Source organism: Pygoscelis adeliae, unplaced genomic scaffold (assembly GCF_000699105.1).
Source record: "Pygoscelis adeliae isolate BGI_AS28 unplaced genomic scaffold, ASM69910v1 Scaffold318, whole genome shotgun sequence".
Lineage (NCBI taxonomy): Eukaryota > Metazoa > Chordata > Aves > Sphenisciformes > Spheniscidae > Pygoscelis > Pygoscelis adeliae.
Genome location: NW_008825430.1, coordinates 1,399,507 through 1,414,870, shown reverse-complemented (window position 1 = coordinate 1,414,870; position 15,364 = coordinate 1,399,507). Strand labels below are relative to the sequence as shown.

At 36.1% G+C, this 15,364-nt stretch overlaps 1 protein-coding gene across 1 annotated transcript in view; it reads left to right on the top strand.

The window, feature by feature from the left end:
- Nucleotides 1-340: 340 nt before the first annotated feature.
- EFTUD1 (elongation factor Tu GTP binding domain containing 1) overlaps nt 341-15,364 on the top strand; it is an 82,138-nt gene continuing 67,114 nt past the window's right edge. The window contains exons 1-11 of the mRNA XM_009330902.1: nt 341-437; nt 1,137-1,204; nt 1,402-1,486; nt 2,913-3,046; nt 3,679-3,816; nt 4,692-4,906; nt 9,147-9,270; nt 10,167-10,243; nt 10,384-10,520; nt 11,335-11,457; nt 14,093-14,192. Coding sequence (XP_009329177.1) covers nt 347-437; nt 1,137-1,204; nt 1,402-1,486; nt 2,913-3,046; nt 3,679-3,816; nt 4,692-4,906; nt 9,147-9,270; nt 10,167-10,243; nt 10,384-10,520; nt 11,335-11,457; nt 14,093-14,192 — 1,292 coding nt within the window. The 5' untranslated portion in view covers nt 341-346. The remainder of the gene's footprint in view (nt 438-1,136; nt 1,205-1,401; nt 1,487-2,912; nt 3,047-3,678; nt 3,817-4,691; nt 4,907-9,146; nt 9,271-10,166; nt 10,244-10,383; nt 10,521-11,334; nt 11,458-14,092; nt 14,193-15,364) is intronic.

Here is a 15,364-nt window from a genome sequence, read left to right as displayed (position 1 = left end):
AACGGGGGACGGGGCGGGAGCCCCCGCGTTTGCGCGGCCTGAGCGTAAAGCCTGAGGTCGCGCCGCTTCGGGACACCTGTGGGTGCGGGGAACGCAGGCGGCTCTGTGTTCATACACAACGAAAAACTGACCAAAACCCCCGACCCCCTGATTCTTGCCCCGTGTTCTGTACGTTTCTGGTATCCGAGGTGTGGTACAAATGGTCTCTGAGGAACGCGGCACGCTCCGCGTGTCGGAGGAGGTTTCCCCCATCACAACTTGCATCGTTAAAAAAAAAAAAAAAAATCCGTTTCTTAAGTTGCCTCCTCAATAAAACGCTTTCCTCCGCTCACAGAATTAGCTAACCATGGTCCTCACAAGCGTGGACAAGATGGTCGGCCTCCAGAAGAAGACTTCTGGCATCAGGAATATCTGTATCTTAGCCCACGTGGATCATGGTAAGGCACGTGCTCGTGAGTGGCAGACACCTTGTGAGGAAAACTTGTGTGTGTGTTAGTCGGAACGATGGTGAGATATTTTGGTCGCTGTTTTAAAGCAGTAGGCTTTCACGGGTTTAGCTTTAAACCGTCTTAATCCTGATTCTGAGAAGTGAATTTGCTTTATGCACATTTCTTTTGTCCTGATGCAGCTTATCTTTTAGCACGTGAGAAAGCGTGACACTATAATAATTTGGAGGAGTTGAAACTGAATGTTTTGTACTTTAGCGATGCTGAATGTTGGCATGAATTAAATATATGCGTGTGTGAGGTAGGCTGTCCTATTTCTATGTTTACTTAATGAAAGGAGTTTGTTATGTGGGTGGAAATAATAAATGCTCGTTTTAAGACGCAAATCTTGTGTCTAATTGCATGATATATTGAGGTTCTGATGTACTGTTTGTTATTTCATTTGCTTTTCTGGTCATGGCAGGTAACGTTGCATCCGCTCTTCAAAAGTAAATTTGTGTGTACCCAACAGGTGAAGTTGAATGAACAGATGTATTTTTTTGAAAGTCAGTTTGTCCTTTCGTGGCATTTTAAAGCCTTTATTAATGTTGATATCTCGGAACACTAGATGTCATCAGCATTCATAATATCGTTGCATCTTTTTCCATTTTCTGTATTAATTTAAACTAAGTAATTTATTTTTCTTTTCAGGCAAAACTACTCTAGCTGATTGTCTAATATCTAGCAATGGAATAATCTCTAGCCGCTTGGCAGGAAAGGTAAGAGTTATACTGTCATTTTTAACAAAATTTTGGTGTGTATGTGCTGGGATTGTAAATCAGTGATGATTAAGGAAATTCCATTCCTAGTCTTGCTAAATCTCATTTTCTCACGGTCATACTCTTTGACAGTTGCTAAGTAACTTGTGAAGATAATTCTACAGATTTATCACTTCTTCTTTTGTTTTTGTACTCAGCTGAGATATCTAGACAGTAGAGAAGATGAACAGATCCGAGGAATAACAATGAAATCTAGTGCAATTTCACTGCACTTTGCGAAAGGTAAGTTGGTGATGCTGGCAAGTATAAACTTTAACGTATATTTTTGTTAATTTTCCCTGTCTTTTCATTGTTGCTGTTGAGATTTTTTGTATGCAACTTTTGCTTTTGTGTTTCTCAGTGTTAGGCCATGATTCTGCAAAGACTTAGGCGTGTATTCAACTGTTAACCAAGATAATCAAGCTCCATCTCAGGGTTAGCAAAACCACCTTCAATTGTACCTCTGAGTGGAGGCAATTAGAATAGTTGCCTTTATCGTTTTATTTTAGATCTAAATCTTTATATTTTGATCTTAAGTCTTGAAATGATGTCACTGAAAGGCAAGATCTTCTTTCAAAAAAACACTAAATTTTTAAATGATTTTGTACAGTCTTATCTTTACTATACTTGTATGTCAAGGTGCCTGTTATAGTCTGCTATAAATTGTTCAGAGGGTTTTTTTATAGTGTAGTTACAGTCTCGTCTTTGTTGTGACTCCATGTTCCTCACCAGTCTTATCCTCAGCTAGGCGAATGAAAAACATTAAATACGTTACTAACAGGCTTGTGAAGAAAAAAGAATAACTAACAGAAAAATTGCTTGAACAGAAAAGCCACCATTAGTCTTTCCATTTCAGCTACTGCTGATTATAAAAAATAGTTGAAATCGATGATCTTCCAGCTAAGTATTGTAAACTGTGGCTGTTTTATTGTTGACTCTGAAATGACCTTACTTTTAATGGTTAGAACCTTTTATGTCTGTTGTTTTTCTGTTGTATTGAAATTTAGACTCTAATACAACTTCTTAAACAGGAAAGTCATTTGGCCTTATTTTGATTATGGCTGATGATGAATGCAGTGAGTTCATCAAAAATTGACTGGAGTCTCAGCTAACCATAATTTTTGGGAGAGTAATGTGGAAAATACTGAAAACTTCTCCTGTGTTGATATATTGAAGATATTTTAGTAATACGGAGTCAAAAGCGTGTTTTAAAAAAATCACAAGGTTGAAATGAGGCATTTCATCAAGAATGTACGGTTTATTTTTACGACAGTCTGTCATGATCTATCTTTAAAATGCAGACTGTAATGCAGTTAACTTGTGTTTTAGCCAGTGATCTCTGTGTAATGCTACTACAAGCTTGTTCAGGGTTAGGGTTTTCCTTCTTGTTTGGTTGGCTGGTGTGTTTTTGGTTTTAACTTCCCGAAGGTAGTTGGGCGTTGAAAGATGAAGATTGGCATTAAGAGTGAAATTAAAACCAGTTAGGCGCAAGCCGCTAGATGTTATGCTGCTGACAGTCTTCCTGTCCTATTGGAGTTTTTCTCAAGCGTAATGGTTACTGCAGATTTGGTCCTTAGAAATTAATAATAGCTTAAACAGTATAACCGGGTGGCTGAAAGAAGTATTTTTGAAAACTGTTCTGAAATATTAATTTATTGTTTGATCCTAGGTGATCAGGAGTATCTGATTAATTTAATAGACTCCCCAGGGCACGTGGATTTTTCTTCAGAAGTATCTACTGCTGTCCGACTCTGTGACGGTTGCATCATAGTGGTGGATGCTGTTGAAGGAGTCTGCCCACAGGTGAAATAAAGTATATTAAATAGAGAAAGAGGGTAGAGAAGACAGAGTAAGCAAAGTCTTAAGTGTATTATGTAGAAATAAAAGATGAGCTGGTTTAAGAAGTTTTGTAAAACTTCTAATAAATTACAGTGTACTTGAGGTGTGAAAGAGGGTAGTTAGTTTCATAGTTGTGCTGAAAAACTGAGCAGCGCTGGTGAGCGGGTGTAGTGGTGTAGGGTTGAAACAGTGAGTATGCAATTTTTCAGGTAATGGAGTATTTGTAAAGAGAAGAAATAAATGTCTTAAGGGAAAAAATTTAATATTTTTACATGTGGTTTTAGGGTATTGAAGGTGAAAAAATACACAAAATAACATTGAGATTGCTTTTTTCCATAGCTTACTTTTAGAAGGAGGGGTTTTTTGTTGTTGTTGTGGGTGCATTTGCCATGAAATTCTGCCATTCTGCAGAATTCTGTAATAACTAACACTATGTACTATGGGAGTCAGATTTCTGATTTGAATGTCAACCTGTCCTTTATTACATTTTTAATTAAATTTTAGAATTATATTGTCGTTTACTTTAATGTTCCATCTCTTTTGTGGTATCAAGCTTTCTGTAATGGATTTTTTTTTAACTATTTCCTTCTTAATAGACTCAAGCAGTTCTACGGCAAGCATGGCTAGAAAATATACGTCCAGTATTGGTGATTAATAAAATCGATCGCTTGATTGTGGAGCTCAAGCTCACCCCTCAGGAAGCATACCTGCATCTTAAGAATATCTTAGAACAGGTACTCATGCTATAGTGTCATGTTCACACAGAAGATTTTGTTGAGGTTTTTTTCTTCCCACTCTTTTCCATTCTTGAACTGAGAGAGACTGTAATTTTCAGTGCCTTATAGCTAGAATAAATTTAGAGCAGCAGAACCGTTTTTTTCTTACTTTGTGGGATAAGCACTATAATGTCGAGTCTAATTTTTAACATTGAGATACATTTTATTTCTAGTTGGTTTTGAGATTAATTCAGAATGCATGTGATAGAGAAAGGAGTATTAAATGCTTCTTGACAGGTCATCAGGAAGTCTTCATTTTTAGAAGTAATATGCTGAATGTTTTGTTCTTCCTGTTAAATTGCTTAAACTTCTTTGGAGGTAGACAAATAATATCTTTAGACCGCTCCTGATATTGATGGGTTTGTGCAGGGATAAAGTTAATTCATCTTTTAAGTTGTAAGTTAAGCTGCCTTCAAACTTTTTTTCCCCCAGAGCTCACTTTTAAGCACTTGTCTACCTGGTTTCCCTTTGCCCTCCTTTGTTGTTTGTTGGCAGTAACAAGTTCCTATTTCACCATGCCTTGTTCTGAGAAACAAAGTGTGTTACACATGATACTCTAAATCTGATTCAATCCTGATGTGGCCGACTTTGACTTGGAAAGTAAACAGTGTTTAAGTCAAAATGTTAGTCTCATTGAAGTCCCATTGTCTTCAAATGGGCAGGATTAGATACACAAGGTCTGTATTTTAAATTGCAGAATGAATCACAGGCATGCTATCTTGTTTAAAAAAAAAAATCACTCATATTTTGGAGGGTGGGGGAATTGCATTTTAATTGCAAGGGTTGTGAAAGAGTGAACAAATCTTAGCGTGTTTTTACATATCCTTCTGTAGGTCAATGCAATTACTGGAGCACTCTTTACCTCTAAAGTCTTAGAAGAAAGAGCTGAGAAAGAAACAGAAAGTGAAAGTATTTCAGACACTGCACCAGGAGATCAAATTTATGACTGGAGTGCTGGATTGGAAGATACTGATGATTCGCATCTTTATTTTTCACCAGACCATGGAAATGTGGTGTTTGCCAGTGCAATTGATGGCTGGGGTTTTGGGTAAGTCTGGGATTTAGATACTGTCTTTTTTTTTTTTTAATTGATTACTGCAATTAATCTTAAAGTGTTTTCAGTTGCTTCATATTTCTAAAGATGTTTTTTATATTTTTCTGTGATATGCAACTGTATGTAATCAGTTCTAATATATTATTAACACTGGACAGCTGAAAATACTACCAGCTTTGTCATCTGTGTGACGGGAACCCCTGTTTTACTTATACAGCAGCTGCTGAGCCCACTGTAGTGTCCAGCCTAGCCTGGTAAACTTAGTATTTTATTAATTGATGACACCTGATAGGCTGTAATAGACTAAGCCAAAAACTGCGGCAGTACAGGAGCTGTTTCACAAGTAGGTTGGACCTTCCAGCTACAGGGACAGTGACATTCATGACAAGCATAAGGCAGGCAGCTGGCATCAGGGCAGTAGTTGCAGCTGTCCAGTGCGGCCCAGACAATTCTGGGTCACAGCATTACTGTGAACTGTTTTTTCTGCACCAGACTTTGACTTGTCCTTGAAATTATGCATTTGTTCTCAAATGTTTATGTTCATTGGTCTTAATCTAGTTTTTTTTCTGTTCTTCATTCAGGTGCATTTCTTATCTCTTGTTACCTACTATCTTTATATTTCTGTTTCAGCAGTCGCTAAAGAGTATTGCAGAGATGTTTAATTAAGCGTAAGAATTTGGGGATAGAACAATTTTAGAAAATTTTCTGGATTACTGTATTTGAGTTGGTGATCAGTTCTGTTTTTAAGCCCTGTTCTTAGTAATTAGTTTCAAAGGGCAGCAGGCTAGTGTAAAGATTACACACGTTCTGATTGCTTGCCACAAGGTGGAGTCATTGTCTTCATCATGAAAATATAATTAAAAAGATACACTCTACAGTAATACAGTGCATGTCTTTAATATTGCAAAACCTTTGAAAAAAAAATCGGCTCCAGGATTTTTAAGTCAAAGTCAAGGTCTTAAATAAATTTCCATGCATAGTTTGTAGTCTAACACAAATATTTCTTATTGCTGCAGAGGAAAGGGAAAATAAAATGGCTTATTTTAGTTTAATTATCTGCCATGAATAATAATAATTTATTAAAAAAAAAAATCGGAGTGTAAGTGGTGTAAAGGAAATCGAAAACACATCTTCAAATTCTGACATGTTGGAATATTCTTTAGTCTGAAAGAGATATTTTCATGGAGGATGGGTGTGAGGGGAGACCTTTTAGTTTCTGAAGGCTAGAGGGGGTTTTCTGATAGTTTTGGTGACCTGCACATTAACACACATCTTACCTAAAGTCCTCCATTCCCATATGGTGCCCACAGTCACTCTTCTGTTTTGTGGTGCGCAGGGAAACAGTATTTTGATTTCTGTAGGCTTTAGCTTTCCTGACTTGTAACTTTTCATTGAAATGCCATGGAAAAAATGGATTATGGTAGTAAACTGTTGTTATACAGAGTATTTGGGATGCAACTGTTATGAACTTGTCCAAGTTCGGAGTCAGAATAAGAACATTTTCTTTAGCAGGTGTTGAAACGATTTATAGCTCTCTGCTATTTTTGTCCTGTATGGAAAAAGATGGGGCAATTTGCAACTTAGTTTTGTTTTGGATACTGACAAAGCCTGTGGAAGGGAATAAATGAAAACAAAAAGCTAAGTTTTTGTTTTGGGAAGTTCAAAGGTGGCCTAGGTTTAGTATTAGTATTCTAAATATGCTGTCAGGGAATGCTAAACATTAAGAAAAATGCTTCTTGAAGAAAATGAATTAGTGGGGTACTTTTTTAGAATAAGTGGAATTATAAGCTCAAAAGCAACTTAGACGCTATTTCTTTAGCTGAAGCTACTTGATATTTGCAAGTAAATCATCAACTATTAAGATTTTATAGGTTACGGAACTCCATTCTGATATAAGCCTGTGGTCATAAACACCCTATGATCACCTTTGTAAATGAGAAAGCAAGCATGTTGTTCTTAAATGTTAGGTGGATATAATGGTTATTTTTGTAAAAGTGAGAATTCAGATAGTTATCTTCCTTTCATGATCTCTTTTCCTCTGATAATTTCTCTGCGGAGAGAATTAAATTTCGTACAAATGTGGCAGAAAGTTGATTTGTTTCTCCAGCTCAGAATTTTAGCAAAGAATACTTCAATTTGAACTGTTTGACACAGGAGTTTACTGATGTACTTCAGGTTATGTCTCTCTTTTGCAATAACATTGGTGTATATACAGAGAGGTGGAGAAGAAAATTTCTCTAAAACAGTGCTTAGGGCTTGAGAGTCTCCAATTTGTTGTTTTCAAAGATAATACCTTGTGTTAATTTTTTTATCATTACTATTATTTTTTCCCCTAAAGCTTTTAGCACTTGGTATATGTTAGTAACTGATATTTCTGCAGAGTGGAATGTGTGATAGATGATTAACGATAAATGCTAGGATAATGTGAAGGGGAATGAAAACTGGTCAAGCTTTAGCTGTTTCTCTGTATTTGCTATGTACCTGCCACTTGAAATGTTTGCCAAGTGGCTTGAACCTTACTTGCAGAGTTTCTATAAGGCTGAAATCTAAATATTGGTTGTAATTTAGCTTCAAATGGAGGGAAGAAATGGGCCACATATGACCTGTCCTTGTTTTTGTGATAGTTATATTGGTATACTAGAGAGGATTGATAGGCTTTCTGTTTATTCTTTGCCAATACTATACCGACACAAGATGAACTTAACAAACTTCAATGCTTTTTATTGAATATGAGACTAAAAACCGTGTTTGCGAAGATTCCCCAAATTTTAATCCCCTTCTGCTTTATATATTGAAACTTTTTAAAGATTATATTAATTGAACTATCCATGTACAAGATTGTATCTCACCCAAAAACATTTATGCATCTAACTCAAGCAAGGGGTGTTAGTATTCTGCTGCTGGGTCTGGATCAGACTGTTTATACATTGTACAGCAGACTGATTTGTGTTAATCTATTCTCTATCCCACAAAATGTGCCTACAGCTTGGACAAATAACAGGGCTCCTCTCTGCTAGGTTTCTTATTTGTACCTGTCCTAATTCTCCGTTTTTCCCTTCACATCTTGAAAATGTTTCAATGTATTTGTTGAAGCTGAATGAAGATTGTTGGCTTTCTGATACTACTTTGTTTCTTATGATGAACTGGCAGGCCCTGGTTCTGATAAATCATACAGTGGGAGGGGAAAAGGAACATTTTCCTTAATTAGTTTCAGGAGGTACTTCTGGACTGCCAGCATTACAATCTGGTGAAATACGGATCAGTGGAGCATTTTCTTAATCAAGGCAAGCCTTCACTGCTGTTACATGGTTGTGGGTTCTGTTCCTAAAGGTATTACGACTTGTCATGGCAGAAAAAATTAAGCCATTAGGCAGTGCCGGCCTCATCCAGTGCAATTAGTAAATATGCTTTTCTCATAATCCTCAAGTGTTGAAAGAATGCTGTAAATACATATCCAGGAGCTGCTGGCACAAGAATCTTGAAGGTTCTCCCCCTGTTCAGAGTTTGGGGTAGTTTCTGGGAAAAAATCTCCCTTTTGGTCTTAGTTCAGAACTCATAGCTTACGTCTTGCTGACATGGGCCGGTTTTTTTTTAGGTGTGTAGAAATCTGAGAAACCTGGATTTCAAAGAACAGATTATCAAATATCATTGTTCTGTAAATAGGATTGTTTTGATTGTAAACGTGTGTTTTTGTTTCTGTGTGCACAAGGAGCAAATATGTGGAAATTTTTTCTATTACTGCTCACTGAACATTTTCAGCAAGGAAACCATAGAATGTTCAGGACACCCTCTTTAAGTCGTAAGCAGCCTGCTTTTATTAACTCATGGAGGGTACTGAACAACACAATTGGCTTTATAACACAATTTTGTCATCACAGCTTTTATATTTTCTGGGTTTTACTCATTATTAAAGCAATGATTGCTTTTGAGTTTTTACTGGGGGGGTAAATACACAAATACTTATTTCAAATCAACAGGTTCAGCCTTGAAGCTGACTTGAAACAAAACAAAAACATACAAATACTGCTGATGTTTTTGAGTCGTTATGACTAAATATTTTTGCAGGTGTAAATGTTAAACAGTGTGAGCTAAAGTGAAGGCAATTGGAAAAATGGGAGTAAAACAAGGATTTGAGATTTGTGTGTATTTTCATGTAAGCTGTCTGTTGCTTAGGTTGATATGCACATGTAAACAGCATGACACGTTTATCAAGATGCATTTTGTTTCCTTTCAGCATTGAGCATTTTGCCAAACTGTACAGCCAAAAGATTGGAATCAAGGCTGCAGTACTTCTGAAGACTTTATGGGGAGATTATTATCTAAATACAAAAGCAAAGAAGATAATGAAAGGCGATCAGGTAGGGAGGTTGTCAGAAATATTACCTAGTTTTTATTTTGTTTTGGGTTTTTTTATTCTATTCCTCATAGTGTATTCTGAAAATTGACCTCAGTACCTTTTCATTCAACATCAGTGGAAGTATAAATTCACTAGGATAGCCTTGCATCAGCCTTTGGAGAAGAGAACATTCCAGAATTGACCATTCAAAAGCTACATGGAGGAAATCTCATCTAACAGTGCTCACAGTTGCTCTTAAATGTCTCTGTTCACAAAATAAGGGCCATTTCAGCTTCAAGGATTCAGCATAGAGCGAAACACACAAGAAGACTGGAAGACTAACAAAGTAGAAACCAGAGTAGTGAGTAGGTCTCTGTCTTATTTGAAGAGTCCTTCAACAGCTAAGGATTTAGGATATTCACATTTAGTTCAGGATTTAGAAAATCTTTTTTGCCTTAGTGAGATCCCATTGAATGCTCTACCAAAACCCTGGCCTGAAAACTACGCTTCTCTTATATTAAGTGTTTCCACCACTAAGAGTTAAGAGGGAAGAAGGGAGTTTCCCTGTTTGCATTTAATGATGACTTTTTTTTGTGTTTTCATAGGTGAGGATTAATAGTTATAAAAAGGGTGATAACCAGGCTCAAGGTAGACATGTTCTGTATTTGTCAGGCTCTTTTTCTGAAATTGAAACCCTTGTCCTTCACTTTTCAATTCCATGTTTATTTTGTGCCTTATACCTTCCTTGTAAGACAGACTGTTGAAGCAGTGATCTTGTGTAGAAACAGGTAACTGTCTTGATTTTGAATACAGGTTTTACATGCTATTTAGGAAAATGGTCAGTTAAAAGTGCAGTCTTAAGCCTATTGTGAAAGTCAGGAATTGCTGGTAATTATCTGTATGTTTCTGTTCTGCCAGTCAAAAGGAAAGAAACCTTTGTTCGTGCAGTTGGTGCTGGACAACATATGGAGTCTGTATGAAGCTGTTATGAAAAGGTGAGGAGATCTATAAAATTTTCATGGAATCTCTTCCCACGTGCTATGGTGATTTTTTAAATACTCAAACAAGAAACGTTGTAGACACTTGTTATGTATTGCTACTGTGGTTTTTTATCTATGTATTATTTTCCTTACAGAGACAAAGAAAAAATTGAAAAGATAGTCACCTCTTTGGGATTGCAAATTGGTGCACGGGAGTCACGGCATGCAGACCCTAAAGTTCATCTTAATGCCATTTGTAGCCAGTGGCTACCGATATCTGATGCAGTCCTCTGTATCCTTAAGGAAGATACTACTTTTTGTTCTATTGGTAGTTCTCAGACTTCGAAGAGTGCTCACATATTTCAATGTGTGATTTGGTATGATTTGTTCTTTTTTCACGTCTGTGCCTATGCTAGCTGGACCTATTTTCTCACTTGTAATATTAAGTTACATATCTACAATTAGTCTTACATTTCTACCAACTTCGTGCTTTTGCACCACATCCTTTTTTTAGGAAAGTAAGTTGTGAAACTGGAGGTAGTTTAACAATACACTTTTGTTATGTGGCTTTATATAGAAATTTTAGTGTTTTTCCTGAAGGATAAACCAGTCTCCTTTTTATAATAGTAACTTAGCTCTTCTGTCCATGAACCTCCATAAGTATCTGTTGTTACGTTTTAGGCATATGCATTCTTAATCGAAGATCAGCCTTTGCTGTTTGTCTGCTGTGTAGACCACCTTCTCATCATTTATAATATAATACACGTTATAGGCATGCACAAATTATTGATGTATAAATACTAATTAGTTCTCAAATCTTGCCCCAATTGTGCTATTCTTAGTTTCCCAATTGTACACAGGGTGAGCCACCCCTACTTAACTGTCGGTTCTGCCCTTGGATAAATGCCAGAAATTGTTGCTGACTTGAGAGGGAGCTGTGTGCACTGTAACAGACAGAGCTGGATTTTAGCTATCTGTTGTTGCTGGCAGTTAGCATGTGAGATTGATTTAAAGATACAAACATTGAAAGCATTTGTCTTCCTTTTATTTGCATTCAGTAAGGAAATATAAATATATAAATATGTATCCTTAGCAACATGTTTTAGCCATGGTGTGTAATAAACTTCCCAGTCCTCTTGACATCACTGCAGAGAGAGTGGAAAAGCTGATGTGTGTTGGAGCTAGAACATTTGATTCTTTGCCACCAGAAACTCAGGAACTGAAAAGTGGTGAGTAGGTGTTCTCCCATTAACATGAAGGTTATTTCTATCTTGGTGGTTTTGTTTGTCTTTGGTTCATAAGATGTGTAGTAATCTCTACTTAGACTTACAATTATTTTACTTGTAGTAGCTTTGTTGATGTTTGTCAGTGACGTGCCATAGTATTATGTCTTATTTTTATGGCCATACGTTTTTCTTCAATCCCATATATTCATGGTTTTTAGACAACTCAAGCTGCAGGTGGTGTAAAGCCTAAGACTCTGAAAGTGGGGATTTTGGAAGGATATGAGGTTAATATTTGGTTTTGGTTCTAAACAGTAGACGTTATCATGTAATTGAGAATTGAATATTTTACCAACTTCCATATTAAAATGATTAATTTTTAGCCAGTAGGGGTTTGAGTTTGGATTTAATTTTTTACAAGTGTATTGATTAACTAGGCCCAGCTTTTGGTAATTTAAAATAAAAAACATTTTTTGTTGAATTTATTGCTAAGTAGTTTGTGTACTGAAAAGAGGTTAGTAAGATGTAGTTTAGCTGTTACTACAAACATTGTCATTAAGAATTTCTTCAACGTTTCCATAGCTCAAGGTATAACTTGTTTTCTTAGTTATTTCATAATACTCCAGAATGATAAAAGATTAGCAAATAAAAACGAGAGCCAAAAGACTTCCAGAGCAAGAAATATATCTTGTTACCCAGAGTGTTAAATGAAGATATGAAATCCTGATATTTTGAAGTTAGTTTAAGTTTTGCCATCGACTTCATTGAGATCACGATTTCATGTCCAGTTCTGGCAGAGTTTCTAGCTTTAACTAAGAGTTCCTCCTCAGGAAGGGTTTAGTACTATATTCAGATGCTGTTGTGTTGAACATTGGGATGTCTATATGTAAAAGCAAGCAAGAGGAAGTTTCATAGTCACCAAGTCCTGTGCCATAAAATTGTAATAGGGGCTGGAAAGACTACGTTCAATGATTTAACTTCGCTATAGGCAGTAAAAGAACTGTATATAGGCAGTAATGAAAATGACGGTGTACAGGATGCAGGAGAGCTTGTAAGACGCTCATATTCCTTTTTCTATCTTTGGATTATTTATAAACATAAACTCTGTGTTCATGTATGTCCTTCATAAAAATTGTGATGCCTTGGAAAGGAGAACTTCTACTGAGTTCTTTTCCTGAAAGACAGATGAGAACTGATGAAGCTGAATTAAGTATTTAGCGGAATTGAAAATCAAAGTTGAAACCGATGATACGGATGTAATGCTCAGTGGTGAGCAAAGCTCATATGTCTACATGTATGTGGGGTAATCTCTGTGGGGTAGGAAGTTCTATATAAAAGCAAGTGATGTTTTTCCCCCAGATTTGGTAGTCTGAAAAAGAACATTCCCAAATGATCTTTTCAGATAGGTTTGTAGGGGACAAATAGGCCTTATATGTATGATTTTGTTGTTCTGCAAACATTCTTTCTAACTGAACACAATATAGCAGAATACCATTTTGTTGCAAGGTAGTAAATGTTCTCTTGTATTTCAAGAGGTAGTTTAGTAAAAATTACAAGAAGATACCATGCTTAAGCTAGAAACAGTTAAAAACATTGCTTAACTTTGTATGTGTAGTGGAAGGTGTTTATAGAACAATGTTTTGAAGAGAGCTTCAAGAAATCTAAAGGGATGAGGTATCAAATGTCAATTTAAGATGAGATGTGACCGTTAAATTGACAGGCTGTTAGGGATTGTTTCCCAAGTGTGAGACAACTGATATTTTCATCCTTTACTGAACATTTAAAAACATTGTATTCTCCAAACAGCATTCAATACTGTCTCAGTATAAGTTAATTAGAAGAAATTTGCCTCTGTACACTTGGATCTTACTGCTCTTGGTTATGAAAAAATAGTGTACTTCACGTTTAATGAATATCTTGCTAATTTTTAGTAGTAGTATTGCACTTTGTTTGCCTAAGCATTTTACACTATAGTCTTTTCATACATCAGATAAAAGGGGGAGGTGTAGGAGAAAACGATTTATTTTCTATGTTGTTAAAAGTTTTGAACGGTATAGTGTCTGTTTTGGATCTGATAATGTGTTCCAAGTTAGATGAAAGGAATAGTTCATGGGAATTCCTTAAGTATTGAATGAGTTTTGTGTGAATCTTTCATCCTTTGAGGAATATCCGTTCTTGCAGTTAAGTTGTTACGGTCTCATGAAGACATGAGCGTCTGGACATTTGCAGGACTTTCTTCTTTAGTTTGAAAGGAGGGAGAATACTTTGAGGTACTGAATAAATAGCTTGGTCTTAATGCTAAGCTGTTCTCTGTTTTTCATTCTAATCTAAACCAGCCTACGAACTCAACTTTAAATATCAAACCAATACGTTTAGTTGGAGTATATGTAGTTTGTTATGAAGAGTTCGATTTTTACAATTTTGCTCTTTTTATTGTGAAACAGACTTGAAGATACGGGCCGTGTTATCAAATGATTAGGCTAGAGTAATTTTCTACTTTTCCTGTTAATTTTTCTTTAGCATATTAACCACTGAAATAGGAAATAAACAGTAATTCCTATAAAATGCATGGAAAGCCATCGTTTTGTCCATACTGTTGGGAAAAAATTGTGCAACTAACTTCCTTTTTATGTTTCTTCAGCTTTTATGAAATGCAGTAGGGAAGGAACAGCCCCGGTTATCGTCTTTGTTTCCAAAATGTTTGCTGTCGATGCAAAGGCATTACCACACAATAAACCAAGGTACGAAAATGTAACATTTAACTTTCTGATCTATATTAGATACTTTTAGGAAAAAAAAGTTATGTCGCAAGCGTGGATAAATTGTTTTAGACCTGAGAAAATAATTCACGAATTCTTGAGATGCAATAAAATCTTTTCAGCGAGTAGAGATTTTTTTGAATGATTTCAAGAGATGATTTGTTTAATCTTATTAGTTTTAGAAGATTTAACGAATTTGTTGAGGAGTAAAAACCACACTTGTTGGAGAATAGTACTTTTGTCCAAATATATCATCCTAATGCATACATTGTATGCTGTTTCCGGATGTTTGGTTGAAAATACGATTGAGTTGTAATGCTTTCTTAGTTTTTCAGAAAGGTTGTGTTGACGTGATCATAACAGCTTGCGTTTGCACCAGGAAACACTTCCCATCAAATCTGGCATAATAGCTAAGCGATCATCCAGTCCATTGCAAGTGCAAAATAAAATGGGTTAATTAAAACAGTCTAAACCTTGACTAACTTTTTGCGGTGAAGTGAAAGGCATTAATGCACTTCAAAAGATTTTCTTCTGGGACGCTTGGAAGATTTTTTTGTTACAGCTTTTTATTGTTTAATGACCATCTTATTTTCTTTGAGGGGTAGATCCTTCTTGATTTCATCTTCCTGACATCCTTAAGCGGGCTACTTAAGCTGAAGCAGTCTGCTTTTTTACAGAAGAAAAAATGTACTTTTCTGATGAGTTTATAAGAATGGGGTTCATCTAAACCTTTCATCCCTCTAAGCCTCTGGAGCATTTTCAGTAGTCAACTTCTGTATTAACTGGCCATTTTATGTTTTTCTGGGATTGTCACTGTACAGTGAAGTAATACAGAAAATACTAATCTTTCTACTAAATTAGACTGGTTGTGACTGTTAAATCTTTGTGCAAAAAATGGTAGCATTGCTATAGTAATATTTGAAAGCTTTAGTACTATCTTGGGTTTTTCACACACTTCCTAGATTTACTTGAGTTTTTTCTTACCACGCTTATCTATGAATCTTCCACCAAAAATCTTTCTTGCACGAAGTTTGAATTCAGGGAGAAGATGCATTGCACTTACGGCTTTACCAGACACTAGATGGTGCAGTTTTGCTTTGAGTTCTGTCCTTAAATGTATCTGAAACAAGAGTTTGTGCTCAGGTACTGGTGTA